At 42.3% G+C, this 25,400-nt stretch overlaps 1 protein-coding gene and 1 long non-coding RNA gene across 5 annotated transcripts in view; one reads left to right on the top strand and one right to left on the bottom strand.

The window, feature by feature from the left end:
* Nucleotides 1-25,400, bottom strand: part of LOC126176868 (uncharacterized) — a 169,109-nt gene that overhangs the window by 19,303 nt on the left and 124,406 nt on the right. The window lies entirely within an intron of this gene.
* The window catches only part of LOC126176867 (phospholipase D1), a 190,750-nt gene that overhangs the window by 55,060 nt on the left and 110,290 nt on the right, over nucleotides 1-25,400 (top strand). For all 4 annotated transcript variants that reach the window (XM_049924060.1, XM_049924059.1, XM_049924058.1 and 1 more), the window contains one exon: nucleotides 11,249-11,325. In XM_049924060.1, coding sequence (XP_049780017.1) covers nucleotides 11,249-11,325 — 77 coding nt within the window. The remainder of the gene's footprint in view (nucleotides 1-11,248; nucleotides 11,326-25,400) is intronic.

The following is a 25,400-nucleotide window of genomic DNA, read 5'->3' as shown; positions in this document are numbered from 1 at the left end:
CGGCACGTACTCCGCCATCGACCTTTCGATCTGCAGCCCTAGCCTCTTACCTTCTGTCTAATGGAGAGTGCATGACAACCTATGTGGTAGTGACCACTTTCCGATCTTTCTGTCACTGCCACAGCGTCGCTCTTCTGGGTGTCCTAGCAGATGGGCTATGAATAAGGCTGACTGGGACTACTTCTTCTCCATTGCCGCTATTGAGCCTCTCTCTAATGATGCCATGGATGCAGTAGTTCACTCGGTCATCACCCGCATCGTTACTGCCGCAGAATCTTCCATTCCCCGTTCTTCTGGGTACCCTCAGAGGAGGTCTGTGCCTTGGTGGTCGCCTGAGATCGCTGAGGCGATTAAAGATCGCCGGCGGACACTACAGTGTCACAAGCGACATCCCTCCATTGAACACCTCATCACCTTCAAACGGCTGCGTGCGCGGGCCCGCCGCCTTATCTGCCAACACAAGCAGGAGTGCTGGGAGCGGTATGTGTCCACCATCGGCCTCCATGTCTCTCCATTGCAGGTCTGGGCCAAGATGGCTATCAGACCCCTGTCAGCGTCCCTGCACTCTCACTGAATGGAGCAGTTTGTACAGACTACGATGAAATTGCCAACAGCTTGGCAGAGCATTTTGCTCTGAGTTCCGCTTCTTCCAATTACCCACTGGCCTTCCGCTCCATTAAAGAGCGGATGGAATGTCGGCGCCTTTCTTTTCGCACCCACCATCCTGAATCCTACAATGTTCCATTCAGTGAGTGGGAATTTCACAGTGCCCTCGCTGCTTGTCCTGATACCGCTCCTGGGCCAGATAGCATCCACTGTCAGATGCTGAAACACCTTTCAGTGGACTGCCAGCGACGGGTCCTCGACCTTTACAACCGTATTTGGGTCGAGGGTGAGTTTCCGTCGCAATGGCGGGAAAGTATTGTTATCCCCATTCTAAAACCAGGCAAGAACCCTTTGGAGGTGGACAGCTACCGTCCCATTAGCCTCACCAACGTTCTTTGCAAGTTGCTTGAACGGATGGTGAGCCGGCATTTGAATTGGCTACTGGAGTCTCGGGGCCTTCTGGCTCCGTCTCAGGGTGGGTTCCGTAAAGGCTGTTCCACCGCCGACAATCTGGTGAGCCTGGAGTCGGCCATCCGTACTGCCTTTGCCCGCCGTCAGCACCTGGTTGCTGTCTTTTTCGACATGCGGAAGGCGTACGATACGACATGGCGTCATCACATCCTTTCTACGCTTCATGGATGGGGTTTTCGGGGCCCTCTGCCGATCTTTATCCGAAATTTTCTGTCGTATCGTACCTTCTGCGTGCAAGTCGCGGCCTCCCATAGTTCCTACCGAGTCCAGGAGAATGGGGTACCACAGGGATCTGTCCTCAGTGTCTGCCTGTTTTTAATTGCAATAAACGGGCTCACTGCAGCAGTGGGAAATTCTGTCTCCGCTTCCCTGTATGCTGAAGACTTCTGCCTACTATAGCTCTTTTGGCATTGCAGCTGCTGAATGTCAGCTACAGGGCACTATCCGTAAGGCGCAGTCTTGGGCTGTCACTCATGGGTTCCAGTTTTCGGCAGCCAAGACCTGCATTTCTGCCAGCGACGCAATGTTCACCCAGAGCCGCGGCTTTATCTTGACGGCGAACTTCTTGCTGTGGTAGAGTCACATAGGTTTTTGGGTGTGGTTTTTGATGCCCGGTTGACTTGGCTGCCTCATATTCGGCAGCTTAAACAGGTGTGTTGGCGGCATCTTAATGCTTGAGCCACACCTGCTGGGGCGCTGACCAATCTACACTCTTACGGCTCTACCAGGCGTTAATCCAGTCTCGTCTGGATTATGGGAGCCTGGCTTATGGCTCAGCTTCCCCATCTGCATTGCGGGTGCTGGACCCAATCCTCCACAGCGGGATCCGCCTTGCCACTGGTGCTTTCCGGGCCAGCCCGGTGGACAGCATACTTGTGGAGGCAGGTGTCCCTCCACTGCAGTTCCAGCGCCAACGTTTGCTGGCCGCTTATGTTGCCCATGTTTTCAGCTTGCCCGGGCATCCTAACTATCGTCTACTGTTCCCACAGTCACACGTCCCTCTTCCAGAACGCCGGCCCAGGGCTGGATGTACGATCGCGGTCCGCATTGAGAGCTTCTCTCCGGGCTTGGGGCTTTCCCTCTTCTGCCTCCTTTCCGGGCACCTCTGCGTGCACCCCCGTGGTGTGTGCCTCACCCTCGCCTTCAGCTGGAATTGGCACAGGGCCCAAAGGACTCAGTCCCTCCGGAGGCCTTCCGCCGCCGCTTTCTTTCCATCCTTGCAACGTATCGGGGCTCTGGCATTGTTTACACTGACGGCTCGATGGTTGCTGGTCGCGTCGGTTATGCTGTAACTCTAGGGGACCATTCCGAACAACGTTCATTGCCGGCTGGCTGCAGCGTTTACACTGCTGAGCTGGTCACCATCTTTCGTACCCTAGAGTATATCCGCACCTGCTCAGGTGAGTCCTTAGTGATCTGTAGCGATTCCCTGAGCGGTTTACGAGCTATCGACCAGTGTTTCCCTCGTTCTCGTCTGGTGATGGGTATCCAGGAGTCCCTGCATACTCTTGCCCATTGCGGCTGCTCTGTGGTCTTTGTTTGGACCCCAGGCCATGTTGGGATACCCGGCAATGAAAATGTTGACCACGTGGTGAAAGAGGCCACCAGTAAACCACCTCTGGACATTGGCCTCCCGGAGACTGATTTGCGAGCAGTCCTCCGCCGTCAAATTTTCTCACTTTGGGATGCTGAGTGGCGCGATCTAACCACACCCAATAAACTCCATATTATAAAGGAGACAACGACTGTGTGGCATTCCTCCATGCGAGCTCCTCCCAGCGACTCAGTTGTCCTTTGTCGGCTCCGTATTGGCCACACCCGGCTGACGCACGGCTATTTACTGCGTCGTGAGGACCCGCCTCTATGTCGATGTGGGTCTGCTTTGACAGTGATCCACATTTTGTTGGACTGTCGACTTTTAGCTGTGCTCAGGCAGACGTTTGCGCTGCCTGATACGCTCCCTGCCCTTTTAACTGATGACTCTGCCATGGCATGCTTAGTTTTACGTTTTATTCGGGCAGGGGGTTTTTATCATTTAATTGAGTGTTTGTTATGTTTTTTGTGTTGATTCGGGCCTTTGGCCTACGATTTTAAACTGAGTTTTTAATGTGTCTCTTGGTGGTTGGCTTCTTTTTTTTTTTGTTCCTATGGTCGGCCAACCACCGTCACACTCTGTGTGATTTTATTTCGTTTTGTCTGGTCCTTGTCTATGTTTCTCTTGTTCTGTGTCGTCTGTCTACTATTCTGTTGCACGTTTTTTATTCTCTGTGTGTATTTTTAGTATTTGGAAAAAGGGACCGATGACCGTCGCAGTCTGGTCCCTTGAATCCCCCAAACCAACCAACCAACCAAATAAGTTTTCAGCACTTGTTAACACTGATCGCTTTACTGCACTGAAGAGGTACAAAAACCATATTTTACGTAAAACATTATTTTATACACTACTGGCCATTAACATTGCTACACCAAGAAGAAATGCAGATGATAAACGGGTATTCATTGGACAAATATATTATACTAGAACTGACATGTTATTACATTTTCACACAATTTGGGTGCATAGATCCTGAGAAATCAGTACCCAGAACAACCACCTCTGGCCGTAATAACGGCCTTGATATGCCTGGGCATTGAGTCAAACAGAGCTTGGATGGCATGTACAGGTACAGCTGCCCATGCAGCTTCATCACGATACCACAGTTCATCAAGAGTAGTGACTGGCATACTGTGACGAGCCAGTTGTTCAGCCACCATTGACCAGGCATTTTCAATTGGTAAGAGATCTGGAGAATGTGCTGGCCAGGGCAGTGGTCGAACATTTTCGGTATCCAGAAAGGCCCGTACAGGACCTGCAACTTGCGGTCGTGCATTATCCTGCTGAAATGTAGGGTTTCACAGGGATCGAATGAAGGGTAGAGCCATGGGTCGTAACACATCTGAAATGTAACATCCACTGTTCAAAGTGCCATCAGTGTGAACAAGAGGTGACTGAGATGTGTAACCAATGGCATGCAATACCACCACGCCGGGTGATACGCCAGTATGACGATGACGAATACACACTTCCAACGTGCGTTCACCACGATGTCACCAAACACGGATACGACCATCATGATGCTGCAAAGAGAACCTGGATTCATCCGAAAAAATGACGTTTTGCCATTCGTACACCCAAGTTCGTCATTGAGTACACCATTGCAGGTGCTCCTGACTTTGATGCAGCATCAAAGGTAACAGCAGCCACGGTCTCTGAGCTGATAGTCCATGCTGCTGCAAACGTTGTTGAATTGTTCGTGCAGATGGTTGTTGTCTCGCAAATGTCCCCGTCTGTTGGCTCAGGGATCGAGACGTGGTTTCACGATCCATTACAGCCTTGCGGATAAGATGGCTGTCATCTCGACTGCTAGTGATACAAGGCTGTTTGGATCCAGCACGGCGTTCCGTATTACCCTCCTGAACCCAACGATTCCATTTTCTGCTAACAGTCATTGGATCTCGACCAACGTGAGCATCAATGTCGCTATATGATAAACCGCAGTCGCGATAGGCTACAATCCGACCTTTATCAAAGTCGGAAACGTGATGGTACGCATTTCTCCTCTTTACACGAGGCACCACAACAACGTTTCACCAGGCAACGCCGGTCAACTACTGTTTGTGTATGAGAAGTCGGTTGAAAACTTTCCTCATGCCAGCATGTTGTAGGTGTCACCACCGGCGCCAACTATGTGTGGATGCTCTGAAAAGCTAATCATTTTCATATCACAGCATCTTCTTCCTGTCGGTTAAATTTAGCATCTGTAGTACGTCATCTTCGTGGTGTAGCAATTTTAATGGCCAGTAGTGTATTATTAATAATATACACATCAGTTAATCCAACTAAGAAGTTCATTCCATGAGAAGAGATATGTATTATTTATGGGAAGTTTGACGTAGGAATTTAATACTATATCTACCGGACTATAAGATAAGAATATAATAGAGGGAAACATTCCACGTGGGAAAAATATATCTGAAAACAAAGATCCTGTAACTTAGAAAGCTCGAAATTTGTGTGTGTGTTTGTGTTTGTTATTGTTTCTATCAACGTACCAACACTTTCGTTTGGTAAGTTACAGAATCTTTGTTTCCGGACTATAAGATAAGGTTTTTCCACAAATTTGATAATGAGGAATTATGAAGTCATCTTACTTTCACAGATTGGACTGTTTTTGATAATGTTAACATTTCTAAGTTGTGTAATAGCTTAATATAGGGATTGTCTTATATTTATAGATGAAGCTTTGGCAATTGAGGTCACACACAAATTTAATTTGAAGAATTCAGAAGGATAGGATGGATAACAGTGGCACCAGCTTGGATGAGCATTAGGATGGAAATGAGAAAGGAAGTTGTGAATGGGCAACATATATTGTCAGGCTGCCAACCATTGGAATGTATCGTGTACCTTGGATTTTTCATAAATATCTATCATGCTTAAACTTTTAACTTCCCTCCCCATGAAATCTGAAGTTAAATTATTATGATTGAATAATATCTAGTTACTTGAATGGCAACTTTTGGCCAAGAAAAGTCACTTTTCCAATATTTTTACACAGTTATCTCCCAAACTTCCAGGTAGAAATTTTGTTGCTATTTTTAATTATCAAGTCTATAGAACAAAATGATTAGTAGTTACAGTTCATGATCATACTCTGGCTGACACTCATTGTCGATATCAGCACCTGGAATAAAATCTCTGTGGCTCTGCAGAAGTCTGGCGATCATCGACTCTGAAAGTTCGTAAAATAATCAGAGGCACAATTGTACACCAGTGGGAAACCATCTTTGGTGCTATGACGTACTCACTCTGCAGCTTGGAAATCACTGTCCAAGTTGTGTATCGGTTTTGATAAAGGCCAGAATTTAATCTCTTAAAATAGAGCATAGACCATTGTGGTGCAGGCTTTACTGATTTCCCAGGATACAAAGTTCCCTATGAGTTATGGCACACCAAATAATGTTCCAAGCCATAGACAAGGGAGAAGTTAAAATAAACAAAGAATTGAACATACCTTTTCCATAAATTATCTTCCTAGCTACATTTCAGGATATATCATCCTCTTGTATGAGATGAAATGTTATCATAGTTTATTAAATTATATTCGGTATTCAAAATGGCAGCTTACAACAGTGCCGCTAATTACAGTTCCATTGTGATTCTACTCTCCGCAATTCTCAATCAGAAATAAGTCCGTTGTACACATAATGTTTCACATTATATACACAGAGTCTTTATATTATGAGTCAAAGGTAATATCTCTCTCTCTCTCTCTCTCTCTCTCTCTCTCTCTCTCTCTCTCTCTCTCTCACACACACACACACACACACACACACACACAGTTGTAAGGAGTCTTTTAGACATGTAAATCACTTGCTCATTTATGGCCAAAGTAGAGAGGATATAAAATTTAGACTTGCAATGAGAAGGAAAGCATTTCTGAAGAATAGAAACAGACTCTCAGGTGAATCTGTAGTAAAAGGATTCAAAACCTGCTGCATATCCAGTGCTACACTTGATTCATAATGAGATGTAATATGGAATGAGTGCCAGAAAAGAAGAAATGGCAGTGGGCTTACAAATAAAGATGAAGATGATACCCCATGACGATGATTGATGATGATGATGTTTATGGTTATGATTAGGATGATGATGATGATGAAGATGATAAAATGTGGTGGTATGAACTGGTTTGTAGTAAAGAAACAAAGGAAGTGAAGAAAAAAGTTAATGTAAACCATTTTAATTCACTTTCTATTTCACCTTTCTGAAGCAGGCTCTTCAAAAAACTGTGGGGAGGTGTGAGTTTTTGCCTAAAGATTTGTTTCGGCACTTAAGCATTTATGTGGTTTGCTCCTCCCACTTTAATTTGATATGAAGTGGTAATTCCAAGAACTTAATGCTCTCAGTGTCTTCAGTCTGCTTGTCAACATGTTTTACACGTATACTGGGGGTCATGTCTTAAAAGTTTTGCACTACAAATAGCGGGTCTTTTCAAAGTTTAATGACAAATAATTGGTTGGATACCATTTATGAGGTCTGCTCAAAGTATTCTGGAACTTTGATCACTTTTCTACACTTGCCTTTTATTTACTGTGCGTGACTTCCTGTGAAATACTCTCCTCCACAAGTGATATGCAGCTCCCAGTGCCATTTCCACTTCCGGAAGCAGTCTTGGTAGTCCTCTTGCTGCATCACATGAAGCACTGTCTGTAATTTTTCTTTTATCACATCTATTGTTGCAAATCATGCTTCCAGTGAGGTTTTCAGCTTTGGAAATAAAAAATTAAAAAAAATGAGCAGGGGCCGGGTCTGGAGAGTATGGAGGATGAGGTAGCTCAGTGATTTCATTTTTTGAGCAATAGTCACGCACCAACAGGAATGAATGTGTTGGGTGTGTTATCAGATGTAGGGGCCATTAGTTGTCTCATCACATTCTAGAACATTTCCTTCTCACATTTTCTCGAAGGTGTCAATAGTACCATCGTTATGAATTCATTATGAACTAATCCTTCAAAGTCAACAAAAACTGTCAGCATTGCTTTGACACTTGACCTGACCTGATGAGCTTTTTTTGGTCTTGGAGAACCTTTCCTGACCAAAAGTGAAGACTGAACCTTGGTCTCAGCATCATAACCATAGACCCACATCTCATCACCAATTATGGTTCTCTTAAGGAACATCTCGTTCTCATTTGCACAATCCAAAAGCTCTCGCAGATTGCTAGGCGAAAGTCTTTCTGGCCTTGACTCATGGTTTCATGAGTCGTGGGACGAATTTGGCAGCAACGTGATGCATTCCAAGATACTGTGACAGGATTTCATGATATGATTCCAACTGAAATGTTACATTCTTCTGGAATCTCTCAGACAGTCAATCTCAGATTTGGCATGTACAATTTCGTTGATGTTCCTGACATGACCATCATTACTAGATGTTGAAAGGCATCCTGAATGAGGCTTATCTTTATCTTCCACCCAGCCATTTTTAAACTGTGTGAACCCTTTGTAACTCTGATTATGGCTTAAGCACTCATCACCATAGGCTTCCTGCCTCATGAAAAACATCCATTCAGGGTCGAGGCCAAGGCTTGTGTGCAGTATGTTGAAATGAATGTAGGGTGCAGTAGTTGTGGCAGTGGCACATTTTTTAATGAAAATTACTTGATTATATTCAATGAGGTTATTACTGTTTCTTTCAGGAAAATGTTGAAGAATGCTATGCACAAATTTTGTAATCATACTCTGTTAATGGGGAGATGTTAACTTGTTAGTTGCAGACTGTGAGAGATTTATTAAAACGGGTGCCGGGGTAAAGATTTGTGTGATTTTGTACTGGTAGTGGAGGGAAGTTGTGTGGAAGTGGCGTGTGGTAGAAATTATATAGAGTGTAAAGGCATGACTACAGTTAGCAGGTTCAAATGGAGGTACACAGAGATGAAGAGACTTGCACAACTGGGTAGTTTAACTTGGAGAAGGTGGTGGTGGTGGTGGTGATGAGGATGACTACGACGACAAGTGCATGTTTTGCAGATCTTCCACTATCACACTTCATAGTTGGACATAACTCACTGGACATATTGTATTTACTTCAAAGTGAGTTACATTAAAGTAAAAGCAATTCTGATGTAAAAATAGCAGTCTTCCACTGCCAAGCTGAGATATTTACTTTCCTCTCGTGCCTGAATCCAAAAAGCAGAATTGCTGGAAAACCACAAGAAATAGTTGTCAGCCAACCACACCTCAGACTTGGTCAGAAGTGTGATATGTCAGGCAAAGCTCCAGCTCAGGGAAGCCTGTTCTATTTCAAGAACATTATACATGGCTTGCCATTGTCTTGCTGGAATATGGCATTTAGTAGAGGAACATTCTTGAGGCTCTAAAACTTACATTATGTAGTTACTGTCCTCAGTAACCAATGGTGACCCAAAGTCTAGCACACAGCATTTGTCCCATAGGTTGCCAGAGTGTGATTTCAAGGTAACATTACAACACATTGTGATCATCAGTATAGGACAGGTAGAATCAGGTATCACCCAATAATACCACATTGTACTGTTGCAGTGGCCTAACGTTGAGCCAATATTGTGAACAAAGTTGTCCTCTGACCATACACGCAGGATGTTAATTGTGTGCTGTGGTCACATTGTGTGGCCCAATGCCACCTTGGCACTGTACTGTGACTTTTCTTTCCACTTGTTCCAGACATACAGCAGTATCTTAGTAGTAAATCCTGCTGATACTTAACATTCCATTCCACTCCAAAGCTGACACTGTGAGCTTGCTTGGACTCTGAAGCAGTTTACTTTAATATTTTGACTTTATTTGACTAGCACTCTACTGATTCATTTCACATTTCACTACCTGACAACCGAAGAGAGAAAGAAAGTTGCTTAGCCTGTGTACACTCCATTTGTTTGGAGCTGTAATTATCTGTCTGTCATACATTGTTGCAAATATTCCCTGACTTTGACTACTTCCTGATCATTGTTTCTGGGTGTTGCAAGTTTCACAAATTTTCTAAACATTTTTGTGACATGAGGTGGTGGAAGTATTACTTACTACATCAATTTCAACTTCTGTTTTATGTTCAGTGACTACAACACTGCTCATAAAGAGTGCCCTAGAAGTTCCTATCAGCCACAGAACAACAAATTGGTATCATAAGATGGAGATTCATTGGATTGCCCTTTACTGAGCTTCAAGGACAGTTTTCTTGATGTTACCATGTGGAAGCAACAGTGTGAACAACCATCAGAGGTTTGGCCAAAAAGTTCAAATGAACTGGGAATGTCTGTGACTAGAAACATTCTGGGCACCTGTCATAGGAAACCGTGGGAATCATAAGACACACCATGTCAGCCAGGAATATGGCATCCCAAAGTCCATTGTATGGCAAACCTTATGCTTTGTACAAAACAAAAGAGGGGGGGGGGGGTGGTTATAGCATTCAGATGCTCCTCATCGTGAACCTGAGGACTATGGGGCATGCATGGCCACGACTTCATTGGGGCAGTAAATAATGAACATTCGGTGGCATACATCCTGTTCAGGGATGAGGCTGGCTTTCATTCCTGTGGCATCGTCAGTCGCCACAACAGTAGAATGTACCCTGATGAACAACCACACATTGCCATGGAAATGGAATGGAACACTCCAAATCTAAATGTGATGCTGGACCTCACACAACAGCACATTTATGGACTATTGTTTTTTGCTGAAGCAACAATCACATTGACATCATACCTGGACGTGCTTGACCCATTTCTGCAGCCTCAGGTGTTTGCCAACAACATTCAGAATTTTGTGGTGTTTCAACAGGAATGCGCCCCACAACATTTTGCACTCTCTGTGTGTAATTACCTCAGTGAGATATTCCCTTGATACTGAATTAGACAAGGCTCACCACAGTTATGGGCAGCATGCTCAACTGATATAATGCCCTTGGTCTTCTTTGTGTGGGATCACATCAACGGTCAGATGAACAAAGTGAAGATTGGGGATTTGTGGCACCTGCATGAATGCATTTCGACAATGCGTATGTTCAGGTGCACTGAGGAAAAATGGCAACTGTGTTAGAACATGGAGTGCAGTCATGTCGAGCAACTGTAATGATTTCAACGAATTATGGTGTCTTCTTTCACGTTATATTCATGTTCTTTCATATTATTGTACACATTTCATTTGAATTAAAAAGCTCCATCCCAGAAATGGTTTGGGCTTCTCGGGCACTGTATATTCTGTTAATTTGATAGATTGTGTTACACAATGGGATGCCATCTCAGTTTCCAATTTTGTACTTATGATTAAAGTGTTTTGCGTTATGTTAAAATGCTAGGTGGTTTCCTAAATTTCATTGTCATCAAAACTTTTTTTTTCTCTGGTTTCACTGTCTCAAGAAGTCTGTTGTCACAATCAGTGCTTTCAGAGGTTTTCTTTAAAGAAAGTGACCTGAAGACAACATTCAAATACCAAAAGGGTATTAATTCTGCACTAGAGTAATATGTAAAACAGCAACACATCAACTCAAGTTTTCACATGTTATTCCTTAGCATCTGTCTCTATACAATTCAGCATAGCTTTCCTTTGTAGCTTCTAGATTCATATCTAATTGTAATTCTCTTAATTTTAGGCAGCTAATTGTGAAGTGCTGGTCTCGAAGAAATCGGAAGGAGTGGCTCTCTTTCCTCAAGGATGTTACAGCCAAAGGTAAATTATTGTAGATCTTAAGATGAAAACTTGTACAATAGAAATTTCTTATAAAATATACTTTATAGTTATGCTATATTAATTTTAGGAAAATTTGTTTATTGCTAAGTTGGGTGAACAGACAATTATAATGTTAGCAGTTGCTGCCGTCTGCTCCACTTGAAAGCAATTGGTATCTGTATTTTTTAAAGGTAAAATGGAACTCATAATTTATTGCCAGACCTGTTGGTATGCTAAGGGCTATTCACTTCTAGCAGTGTAGTTGCAGTCCATAAAACTTACTTTTGTATACCCTCCTTATTCTGTATTTCTACAGCAGAAGGTACGTACTGACCGGAGCTTTGCTTGGTCTTGTTTCTTTCTCTGTACTAGTCTATATCACTGATGCCCACTTTATGATAATTAGATCAAATGCTATTTCTTAGTAACCTATCTACAAAAATTTTTCCTAATTTACTTCTCTTACAATTCACAAGGAAAACATCGTAATGCAAATTATTTCTCCATTGAAGGCATCATCCAAAAACAAATTCCCAGATGCCCCGGGCAACTGCATGGCACCATTCTATGCCAACCTATTCACAGTCCATCTAGAGGAATCCTCCCTAGCCGTACAGAATCCCAAATCCCTCTCCCGGTTCTGATTCATTGATAACGTCTTCATGATCTAGACAGAAGGTAAGTACACCCTACCCATATTCCTCCAGAACCTCTACACCTTCTCACCCATTTGCTTCACCTGATCCTCCTCAACCCAACAAATAATCTTTCTCGATACTAGCTCCACCTCACGGATAATTTCATAAGTACCTCTGTACCTCAAGCTTACTAACCACCAACAGTACCTCCGTTTCAACAGCTGCCACACAATCCACACCAAGAAGTCCTGTCCATGCAGCCTAGCCATGCTGGCCATCAAATTGAATGCAAAGAAATAGTATAGCTTTTCTCTTTTGAGCTCCACAGCTGATTCTTCTTAATACTAATAAGAACCAGTTTGCTTGATGGGTGTTCAACATATTTACAAGTTTCTAACTAATAAGAACCACCACAGCTGTTTTGATACACATGTGTTATTTAATGACCAGTTTTGTTCAAACGACAATCATCAAATTATGCTGTGAACAGACTTCATAAGAAATCCTCAGAGATGTGGTAATATCGTAACTTAAGAATTCTAGTTATTTTACATAATGTCAAGACAGTTTGTCATGTTCCAGAATTTGCCTTTAATCGTACTTGAGATAATTAGACTTCTTAAGTAATGATATTGATGCAATTCTGTGAGGATTGCTTGTGAAGATTGTTGAAAGAGTAACCTAATGATGATCTTTTGAATGAAACTAATTGTGATGTAATAAATTGCATCAGTATAACTTTGGTGGTTCATATTAATATTAACCAGCTTTCCTGAATTGTGCAGGTGGAAACTCTCTCTGCAACACATCCTCCACTTTTGTACACTCCATGGCCTCAACCTTCACTAGTCCCAGTCATCCATCTGCCTCTGTCCTTATCCCTCCTCCCACTTCAGCCTCACGTGTGTGTGTGTGTGTGTGTGTGTGTGTGTGTGTGTGTGTGTGTGTGTTGTGTTGTGGTGTGTTGTGAGTAGCAATCTATGCTATTTCATACCTTTGTTAAACAAGGAAAAAAGTTATATTTAAACTGCATGTAAGCACTCTCTCAGTGAACAACTGTTCACTCATCAATATAATTTCCAGCCTTTTCAACATTTTATCCACTTTAGAATAAGAGCACACACATTCCGGTGTGTTACTAATTTCTCCCTCTGCTGTTCTGCAGATGACAGGATGATTATATCTTCAAAATGATGACCACAATGTACTTTCTTTAGTAGCCCGGACAGATGTAGTATATTACACAGATCACAAGGAGGCTTTTCTAATCCTTACCTGTAGATTGCACAGTTTTTTCCTCTTGTTTGGTAGCTTTGTGTGATGCCATTTCATTGACCAAATTTTCAGTTCAAGTCTTCCTTTAGTCTTATTCACAGGAACTGCTAAAATGTTCAGCAAATATAATATTTGATTTTTCTCTGCTTTGAGATCCAACAATACTGTTGCTAAGTAGCAATCATAGTTTTAACATTGAACATATGTGGCTTGCTCAGATGTAGGTGAGTGAACTGAGTGAAACATTCTCACATAAACATTGTTAGCAACAGATATCTGTTCCGTAATTCTTGCTTCAATACAATGCTTCTTGAGTGACAGCTGCAGTTAAAAGTCAAACTGACAGCTATATGCATTTGCAGTCGTCGTGTTGAGTTGAAGGGTTCTCATTGGCAGTTACAGAAGACAATGCGAGGGACGGAGAATGATGTTCCTTCCCAGTCACTACTTTCGCTGCTTCACAGTATTCTTATAAATACACATTTTTAATTATAGATTTTTTTTCCTTAGATGTCTAGCTTTGGAATTACAAATTTTGAAAAATATGACATTACTGGATGGTCATCCACAAAATAAAGAATATTTGTACACAGCATCTTGTTGCAGCTGATCTTCATTTTCAGTAAAAGCCTTGCCTAACGTTAGTGCTGACTGAGCTTTTAGTTAAGATTCTTGGGCTTTCTGTGTTGTACAGAAAGTGCAGAAAATTCAAATAGGTGGATTCACCTGTGTGCTTCTGGTTTCTGTATTTTTGATGCATTTAGATAAAAAAATTGTTTTACATGCTTTTGATAGACTAAAAATGTGGAGAAGAAAATTATCTCTAATTGTTCTACTATATTTTATCACCAGAGAAAAAACTTTCGAATTTATAATAGTGAATTATGCATAACATACATTGTGTTTATTAAAAAACAAAGATGCTGTGACGTACCAAACGAGGAAGTGCTGGTAGATAGACACAGTAAAAAACACACAAACACACACACAAATTTTCAAGCTTTTGCAACCCATGGTTGCTTCATCAGAAAAGAGGAAAGGAGAGGGAAAGACGAAAGGATGTGGGTTTAAAGGGAGAGGGTAAGGAGTCATTCCAATCCCGGGAGCGGAAAGACTTACCTTAGGGGGGAAAAGTGACAGGTATACGTACACACACACACACACACACACACACACACACACACACACACACACGTTGCGAAAGCTTGAAATTTGTGTGTGTGTTTGTGTTTTTTTTATTGTGTCTATCTACCAGTGCTTCCTCGTTTAGTAAGTCACAGCATCCTTGTTTTTTAATATATTTTTCCCATGTGGAATGTTTCTTTCTATTATATTCATACATTGTGTTTACTTGGATATTCAGGGGCATGCTGCTAGATTTGTTAACAGTAAGTTTGATCAACACTCAAGTATTAAAAAATGCTCTGTGAATTTCTGTGGCAATCCCTGGAGGGAAGAAGACATTCTTTTTGTGAAACTCTATTGATAATGTTTATAGAACTATCATTTGTGGCAGATTTCAGAACAATCTTACAACAACTAACATACATCATGCATAAGAACTGTGAAGACGAGATAACATAAATCGGGGCTCATACAGAATCTCATAGACGGTTCCCTGACGGCATTAGCAAGTGCACAGGAAAGGGGATGACTAATAGTGGTAAAAGGTACCTTCCACCATGCACTGCATGGGGCTTGGAGACTATGTATGTAGGTGTAGACAAGTGTGTTTTGTTTTCTAAGAGATAGAAGTGGGTAGAAAAGCTTAAAGATCTCATCTGCATTTAAAGAAATTACAACATTATTAGTTTTGAAGAGTAAAGCACGAAAAATAAGTTAAGAGCAATGAAAGACATTTTTTCTATGTAAAAGAAATTATTGGTACTTCCATTGATATTGAGAGAAAACATTTTACTGACATTAAACCTGGAGGGTCCTCACAAGTAATCATCAAAACAGAAAATGACTTTCTCAATGTGGCATGAAACATTCTTGTATAATATAAATAATTTAGGAGTAATGATAACTGATCAATAGAGGCACAAAAACAAGACAGAACCCTGCTCACATTCAAATTAATCCTTTTTCAAGCTAGAGTTTACACAAACACTTGTACATTTACATGTAGCACATTATAGCTGTACTGCTATTCGGGTGTGTGTGTGGGGGGGGATGCTCAGATTTTTAAAACAATTGCTGTACTTAGGATTGTTGTTTGATATAAGTTTGTTTGCTCTTTTTTGTCAAGGGAGTGAGTGCCTCCTCCGTTTTCTCATAGCCTCCTACTACAGTGCCAAAATTGGCCATTCTTAATGCATTAGTCGGTATTTCCACATTCACAGTCAATGGACAGCTCTACTCTGGTCAGATAGCAACATTCAAGTATATAAAAATAGTGAGCATATTTCAACTATAAACTTTCACACAGATATATTTGCTAAATTTTCAGGGTCACAGACGTGGCAATCAGGATGGCTCCTTTCTGTGTCAAGCTTTTCATGGGTCACTTGGAATGGGTTTTCCTGGGATTCATAAAGCCTTCATCCCCTAGTTTGGTTTATATACATTGATGACATCTTTGCCATATGGGCTCCTGGTGAAGGTGACCTGTTAGAATTCTTGGAATCTGTAAATACATTCTCCAAGCTAAAATTCACATAGTCAAATTCTGAATCTCATGCCATTTCTGTTGATGCTGACCTCATCCTCACTGAGGGTCAGCTATGTACAGTTCTGTTCACATTAAACATACTAACAAATAACATTACTTATATTTTGACAGTTGCTATCCTTTCAATGGCAAACATTCGCCCCATAAAGGAGAAAAAGTATTTATTTATTTATTCAAATGCAGACTCTTTACAGCAGTACACAACCATTCTCATCTCACCTTTCAGTGAATGTAATTACCCCATAAGTCTAGTTCAAAAGCAGATTTCCTAGTCCATCAAATCCAAACCTGATACTGCTGATTTCTCCAAAAAACAACTTAGGAGTACACCTCTTGTCACTCAGTATTATCCAAGTCGCGAAAGTATTAATCAGCTGCTTCGACAAGGCTATGACTTCCTTAAACCACCACCTGAAATGCAGCATCTTTTTGCTTCCATGCTGCATGTCTATCCTCTTGCTGCTTTTTTCCCCTCCCTTAGGGTACATGTCTTTCTTTGCTCACCTTTTCCTATGTATCCTCCGCTTTGACAATTACGGTTTCTCTATTTTTTCTTCCTCCCTGTATGCTCCTGAAGGCTGGCCATATGTCTAATGTGTGACTGGGGACTAGGTAACACCTAATTCCCAGCACCGGGTCAACAGGTAGGGTTCGCACATACCCCATGGTAGAGGCCAGTCCCAAGGAGGGGAAATTGCCAGAACTGCTATCTCCCCAAATTGTCCATTAGTCCCTCTGTCAGGTTATCAGGAGGTGTGACCTGAGATGTGAACAATCACCTAAGGCAGGAGAGGCTTGCCACTGAGGGGGTAAGAACGTGCCATTGGAGACGCTGGCAGTCATGGGGAATTTTCTCGCAATGAGCCAATCATCGTCTTTGCAGTCCATGTCTACCAAACATAAACGGAGTGAAGCTCCTGATTCAAAGACCCTTCCAGCTGCACCACAGTTCCTCATGGTTTCATATACTGAAGATGGTCAGTCCTCTGCAACGGTAAATCCATTTCTAATTCATAAAAGTGTTGATGCAATTGCTGGTCGTGTGAAATCCTGCTCTTGTTTACGCAGTGGCACTTTGCTTTTGGAGACTACTTGCCTCTTAACTTCTCCACAGCTATCCTGTTCGTCTTGAGGCCCATAGAACTTTGAATTCTTCCCATAGTGTTATTCACACTAGGCTGCCCAATGGTTTGACTGAGGCAGAAATCCAAACATACCTCTCTGATCAGGGCATCATTGCCATCCATCAGGTGATGAAAAATGTAGTGGCATCCTTAGTGCCCACACACACTCTCTTCCTCACCTTTGATAGAGTGGTGCTTTCCTCCAAGATCAAAGCAGGCTATGAAGTTATCACAGTCCAACCACACATTCCAAACCTAATGCGCTGCTACCAGTGTCATTGTTTCAACCACACTCAAACGTCTTCTTGTCACCTGTCCAAATATGTAACCTGTGGTAGGAATGTGCACGAGGGCAACTGTCCGCCTCCTCGTCCCCGTTGTATCAACTGCAATGACAACCATGCTGCCTCCTCTCGAGATTATCCCTTGTATCTCAGTGAGCGGGCTGGTCAGACGATCTGGGTAAAGGAAAAAGTACCTTACCCGGTTGCTCGCAAGTTATTGGCTAGTTGCAAACACTGCGTTCTACCATCTGGTGCTTATAGTGCTGTTCTTACTGCATCTCGCTCCATGAAGGACATGGCCACACAGACATGCGACCTCAAATTCATCACTGAGGTTGTGAAATAGCCCAGTTTCATTGTAGCATCACCTCTTCGAGCTGTGCAACAAGCCACCAAACATTCATCTCCTGGGGCGAATTCACCTGCTACCCGACCAGCAGGCCTTCCCCTTTCCTCATTATGGCTCTCCTTCATAGGTACGTCCATGGCCTTCCATCAAACAAAGAGGATTTACAGCTGCTCTTAGAATCCCAGTGCTTGGTCTCTTCCTTCCAGGAAACAAAATTGCATCCTCATGACCGTTTTGAGCTATCACATTTCTTTCCTGTTTGTTGTGAACTTTCCTCCGAGTACGGCATTCCATCTCATGAGGGAGTCAAGCTTCTCATATGGGATTAAATTCATAGCCAACCCATCTCCCTGACTACCCACCTTCAAGCTGTTGCAGTTCGCCTTTTCCTTTCTCACTTGAACTTTTCCCTTTGTACAGTTTACATCCCTCTGTCATTCAGTGTCACCATGCAGACTTCTCCAATTTATTGGGCAGCTACCTCACCCCTTTCTGCTGCTCTGTGACTTTAATGCACACCATCCCCTTTGGGGTTCTTTCAGAACTTGTCAAAGAGGTGCCCTCTAGGCTGGCCTCAATCAACTCAACCTCTTCTGCCTTAATACTGGAGCACCCACATTTCTTTCCGACTCTTCGCATGCCTATTCCCATTTGGACCTATCCTTCCACACTACCCAGCTTGCCCATCGTCTTGAGTGGTCTGTTCTTTCTGACACCTACTTGAGCAACCATTTCCCATGTGCTATGCGTTTGCTGACTCCTACCCCACCTACGATCACTCCCAAATGGCAGGCTTGCTATTGACTAGAGGCTTTACTCCTCTCTGGTGACTTTCGACAAACAATATTGCCCCAGTTGTGATGACCAGGTGGAATATATTAAGAACATTATCCTTACTGCAGAATGTTCCATTCCTCACACTTCGCCTTTACCACACCATGTCCCGGTCCCTTGGTGGACTGAGGTGTGCCGCAACACATTTGCGCGTGGAGACGTGCTCTCCATATTTTTAACCACCATCCTACAATGGCAAACTGCATTCGTTATAAACAGTTGCATGCACAGTGTTTTTGTACTCTTGAGGATAGCAAAAAAGTTATTTGAATTACGTTCACTAGTTCTTTTAACAGCTCCACTCCCTCTCTCGTCCTTTGGGCCAACCTCTGGCGGCTCTGTGGGACCAAGATCTATTTCCCAATTTCTGGCCTGACAGTAGCAGACAATGTCAAAGTGGACCCTATTGCTATCTCCAACATCTTGGGCCTCCATTTTACTGACATTTCGAGCTCCTACCACTATTTTCCTGCCTTCCCCCATCAGAAATGAGCGAAGCAGGCTCAGGTGATACCCTTCTCTTCCCAGAATTGTGAGTGCTACAATGTAGCCTTTACTATGAGGGAGCTATATCGCACTCTCACTTCATTCCATTCCTCCGTCCCAGGGCCATCCATTGTACACATTCAGATACTGCAGCACCTTTCTCTTGCAGGCAAGCACTTTTTGCTTCATACATACAACTGCATTTGGGCAGAGGGCACAATCCCCACCCACTGGTGTACATTTGGGCAGAGGGCACGTCTCCCAGACACTGGCATGAAACCCCTGTCACATTCATACCTAAGCCCAGTAAGGAGAAACACCTTCCTTCTAGCAACTGCCCCATTTCTCTCACCAGCTGTGTTTGCAATGTTTTACTAACCACTGCACAGTGTGGATTTCGAGCGCAGTGTTCTGCAGTTGACCATCTCGTCACTTTATCCACCCGTGTCACTAATGGTTTTCTGTGGAAATCCCAGACTGTTGCCATGTTTTTCGATTTGGAGAAAGCCTAGGACACCAGCTGGAGGACTGGTATTCTCCGTACTCTCTACACGTGTGGCTTGCGTGGCTGCCTGCCCCATTTCCTTCAGGAATTTTTAAAAGACTGAGTTTTCAAGGTATGTGTGGATTCTCCCTCGTTGGACACCTTTATCCAGGAAAACAGTGTGCCTCTGGGCTCCATCCTGAGCGTTGTCCTCTTTGGTGTCACCATTAACGCTATAATGACCTGTCTACCACTGGGCATCTCCGGCTCCCTTTTTGTTCACGATTTCTCTATGGACCTGTCTCATAGAGCAGTATATTCAGCAGTGTCTTGATTGTCTTTACTACGGAGCATCGACAATAGCTTTCGTTTTTCCACTGAGGAAACCATGTGTGTGAATTTCTGGTTGTGCAGTTGATTTCTTCCACCATCTTTACATCTTGAGTCGGTTGCTCTTCCATTCATTGATACTACGAAATTCCTGCAGCTCATCCTCTTGGTCCACTCACGTGTCTTATCTGACAGCCTGCTGTTTATGGTCCCTCAAAGTCCTATGTGTCCTCAGTGGTACTTCCTGGGGAGCAGATCACACCACCCTCCTCCGTTTGTACTGGTCTCTTGCTCATTCGAAACTAGACTGTGTGTTTCGTTTGTGCATCTGCATATCCATCCCTCTTTCACCGTCTTAATACTATCCACCATTGTGGCATCCGTTTGGCCACTGGCATCTTTCACACTAGCCTGGTTAAGAGTCTGTATGCAGAAGCTACCGAACTACGGCTGTGCTACCACCGTGACTTTCTCCTCAGCAGATATGCATACTGTTTGTCTGCCATGCGTGGCCACCCATCCTATACCTCCTTATTTGATGACTCCTTTGATCACCAGTATGGGGCGTGTCCCTCTTCTCTATTACATCCTGGAGTTCGCTTTCGGCTCTTGCTCTGGCAGCTTAACTTCACCACCTTGGCTTCATGCCAGCCTTGCTCCATCACCTTCAGTTTCACGACCTTCCCACAGATCTTCACGTTCGTCCTGTATCATGCCACGCAGTATATCCAGCGACACAGGCTTTTCAATTGCGTCATCTGCTCCAACTCTCTAAGTGCCCTTTAAAGCCTCTGTGTGCTGTATACCATCCATCCCTTAGTACAACAGGTCCAGGAAAGCTGTCACTTCCTCACTCTTTATTGAGCCACTGTGATGTTTATGTGGGTTCCTGGTCATGTTGGTCTGATAGGAAATGAGGCTGCTGACACTGTTGCCAAGGCTGCAGTCCTTGTACCTCAGCCCACTAGCTCTTACATTCCCTCTGATGATGTCTGTGTTGCCATCTGTCAATTGGTGGTGTCCCTTGGCATCGCCACTGCTCCTCCCTTCACCAGAACAAGTTCTGGGTTATTAAGCCTCTCCCAGTAGCTTGGACGACCTCCTCTCAGCTCTTTCGCTGTGAGGAGATTATTTTGGCTAGGTTGCACATCCGGCACTGTGTTTTTAGTCATCGGCATTTGTTAAGCGTAGCAGTATGACAAAGGCCATTTAATGTTTAGTTCAGGACTTCCATTTCTCTATGACATATTTTATAGACCTTTTGCCTTGTCCCTGCGTTTACCTGTCTTCTCTTCCGTCACTTGGGATTAATGTGTAGTCATTCTTAACTCCTCTCTTTGTCTTCGTGTTCTACAGTTCTGACGTGGGTGCACATGACCCTAGTTGCTTTTGTGCTCTAAAACAAAACATAACAAAACTGGCAAAATATATGCTATTAAAGAGAGAGCCACTTGCGAAGCAACTTGTGTGTCAGCTGTTACGTAGACACTGCCCAGCCTTTTAAATTGGCGTGACTACCATCAAGTTACCAGTTAGGATGAATGGGCATAGGCAGAGGATTTATACTGGCAATACACATTATCATATTGCAAAACATTCTCTACAACATGACAGTTATAGTCTTGGTGCCTGTTTCACCATCGTGCTATCTTCAGTTATTCCCCCGGACACCAGTTCCTCAGAACTCAGCAGGTGGTTACTGGCATTAAAACGTGTTTTTGGTTCTCACCACCCACCTGGCCTTAATTTTTTTGTCTCGGCGTTTCTTCTCAGTAACAATTTCTGTCCACATTCCTCCCACCTCTGCCAGATAAAATGCGCTTAGCTTTCCATTCTTACTAACTCGTGCATAATGTTTCTTGTGTGTAATCTCTGTCTTTCATATTACCCTATCTTCCATATTTATGCTCTCAGGTTTTCAAACCTCGTCTGGTAAATCTCTCTTGATGCATGGTTCTGGGTGACTTCTCCAAACTTTCCCAGTCCTACTCCTCAGCAGTCTTTTTCCTTCACCACTCTTCCTTTCCTTGAACCAATCTGCCAGAAGGAGGCACCATTGGTTCCAAAGGCTTGCAAATTTCAGTATCTTTGTATGTGTGTGTTCTCCTGCTTCTGTTGCTGCTCGGTGAGTAGATTTTTTTGTCAATCCAGTTACATTACATTTCCAAAAACTGATTATTTTCATTGATAAATTAGTGTGTGGCCTCAGGTGCCTGAGACTGCAGCTCTCTCTCTCTCTCTCTCTCTCTCTCTCTCTCTGTGTGCGTGTGTGTGTGTGTGTGTGTGTGTGTGTGTGTGTGTGTGTGTGTGTGTGTGTGTGTGTGTGTGTGTGTTTTTGTTTGTTTGTTTGTTTGTTTTTGTCCTTGTCTCTGTGTTTCTTCACATGTCCCCCTAAACCAGTGGACCAATTTCAACCAAATCTTGGTACATATTCCTCACAGTCAGGCAGCAATCACTATGGGGGTAAGAACCATCTAACTATCATAGTTCAGGACATACAATGTCATAAACACTGAAATACAAAAAATGCTGCATCATGCATTAAGTTTTGATACATTTGTTCTTTACAACTAAGACACTATTACCATCAAGTCAGCTTAAGGAAATACCTGGCACTTGGCAGCACTTTTGGCAGCTTTCAGCTGCGAAGCGCAAATGGTTGTAAGCTAAAATGATAGCTGTATTTGTACGTTATGCTTCTTGCTTTGTACAGCTGTTTCATAATGTCGAAGGTGTTTTCATGAATACATGGAAGTGAAATTTTTTTGATACTTCATGACAAACACAGTTATTTTTGTGTTTTTGTTTGTACCGTAAAACTGGCAAAATGAATATTGAGGCAATGCAGTCTGTCGGCTAATTTTCAATATATTTCACTAAACATAGTACATATTAAACTGAACATATCAGGACAGTTAGACTGTAATATGTACAGACTGTCATATTAATTGTAATTGCAATTAGTTGTCAGTTGCTCGATAAAACATTCCAAGACTTTCACCTCCGGTACCAAGGTCATGGGACAAACCTCTTTTCTGTACTCTACCCCATCTTCAGTTTTTTCTCTTCTTAAAAGGTACTGTTATAATTTTCTATTTCCCAAACCATTTTTATAAAGTTTAAATGCTGCATAAGGGGAGGAAACGAGGAAAGAAAAGGTCGAAATTCTTGTGGTGGGATGGAGCAATGGTGCACGTGGCAGTTGGTAACCTCAGTCTGCAGTGTAAAGTGCAGCCGCTGAAAAGCCTAGATGGTAGGCAATAAGGAATTAGACAGACAGCTATAAAAATACAGCACCAATGGGGAAAAAAATATTTGAAGTAATTTGTGGACATACTTCCTCACTGGACTGAAGACACTGTCAAGATTAGAGCTATTGTTACACAGCATTAGTATGTCATCTCCGGGGGTGACTAATTTTTTGTTAGGTATGTTTACATTTTGCTAGGTAGGAAGTGTGGTTAAATTGTTCAAAGTGTAATTTAAGTGTGTAGTTATGGTGCAATTTTCACATGACCTGCTTAACTGTTTCTTTGTAAGCTATACAGCTGACATATACTATTCAGCATTACCTGTTGTTTGGTCCTCTAAAGCAACTAACATTTGTGAAAACAGCAGTACACATAGAAAACTGTCTAAATGAAACCTAACTCAGAGGATGTATACAACAATTCATCGGCAGTGAGTTATAAAGATTTAAGACAAATGGTGTACATACATGACTCAGTTGTGCTCTTTCTTGCGAGATCAGTTATGTGGTCAGTCAATGAACATGTGTTGAATGGAGTGAAACATGGATACTGGAGCTAGTACTCCTTGTCAGCTTCAGGATGCACAAAATAATCATCAAAATGAATTTAAATAAATTAAATGAATAGAATTATTGTACTGTGCAATTTGCTTTATAAAGAGCATGTTGCTATGACTGTGATTCATATGTGACACCACCAGATAGAAGATAGTCATAAGTAATGCCATGCAGCTACTTCGCCATACACTGTGATCACCGTATGGGATGACCACTACTATCTTGCCTTTGTGACCATGATGAACCATAAAGTTTTGTCCAGTATTGTGTGTGGACTTGTCTGCACTGATGGTTCCACATTGTCTGCTGCAATTTGGTCTGGAAGCTTGCATGTCATTGATATGTTCCATTGCTTAAAAACCACAAATATTTCAGATAGTAATGGACATGTGAACAATAGCTCTACCATGCTAGGTGACACACTATAGTACTTTTGTATAACTTCCAATTCAGTTTGTCCTTCAGATGTTGCTACACACTTAATAGACTACTGTTGTGATTGGAAAAGGTTCCTTGTGCTGTTAAGTGATGTATCAGGCAAACACATTTTTGGTGGACAATTAAGAAAAATGTGTGATCTCAGATCCATCATATTGAGGGCAACATGAACAGCAACTGCTACTCTGGGAGTTTCTTAGACTCAGTTATTGCTCATCCTTGAGGCATATCTGCACAGCGTATATCAACAGCACAGTCCCTGTCCACATGTGGCAAAAATTGTGCACACTTTCTTTGATGAACAGCAGGTATCACTGCTTCCCGAACCTACACTTTTGTCCATCATGTCACCCATCAAACATGTCTGGGCTAAGATTACTCACTGATTTGTTCATGGTAGTCCTTCACCAAGCACTTCAAGTGTACTCTCATAAGTGATGTGGTGCGAGATCCCTATGATTAGTTCAGTTTCGTGCCATAACATTTAATGAAGGTTATATTACATGGAGGCTTGGTACCAAACTTAATTCTCAAAATCAAAGTATTTAGGTTTGTGCAATACTAATCATTTGTATATTGCCATCATGAGGACCACCTTTTAAAACTTTACAAAAACAATAAAAGAAAAACATTTTTTATTGTTTCTCAAAATATTCTCCTTCAAGATTTATAAACTATTGCATGCATTTGAACCAATTTTGGAAATATTTTTTCAACTCCAATTCTATACCCTCAAAAATATGATTTTGGAAGGATTCAACAGCTGCTTGGGGTGATGAAAATCGTTGTCCACACATTTTTTGTTCGATATAAGGGAACAAAAATAAGTTTTTTTATATGACAATTCAGGTCAATAAGGGCATACCACATTAATTCAGTGTTTTCCTCCATGAAATAGGCAGTTGTGCTGTTTTGACAGTGTGCACTGTCACAATGCTGAATGATGTAAAATTTTAAATTGTTTCTTCATATTCCTTTGTTTAGTTAACATTTAGCATTAACTATTCTTCAGTCCTGTAAAGCAATAGGGAAAAATACCCATTGTAATCAAAATAACATTTGATCTTCAATGGAGCACTTTCATTGGCTTCAGTTCATCTTGGAACACCCAGGCAGATGTTTGCTTTTTAGTTTCCAGTTTGTGCAAATTATCCAAGTTTCATGCCCTATTACAAAGTTGGATATGAATTTTCCATTTCCTCAGTTAAATCGTTTCCTTATACCAATTGATATGAGCCTGTTTTTGAGCTTCAGCCAAGCTGTATGGAATCCATTGCAAAAAGATCTTTTTGACAACTTTAAATATTCAGTGAAATTTAATGACTGCTTAAGAATGACTATATATCGTGGT

Source organism: Schistocerca cancellata, chromosome 3 (genome assembly GCF_023864275.1).
Source record: "Schistocerca cancellata isolate TAMUIC-IGC-003103 chromosome 3, iqSchCanc2.1, whole genome shotgun sequence".
NCBI lineage: Eukaryota > Metazoa > Arthropoda > Insecta > Orthoptera > Acrididae > Schistocerca > Schistocerca cancellata.
This window is presented reverse-complemented; position numbering and strand designations above follow the sequence as displayed.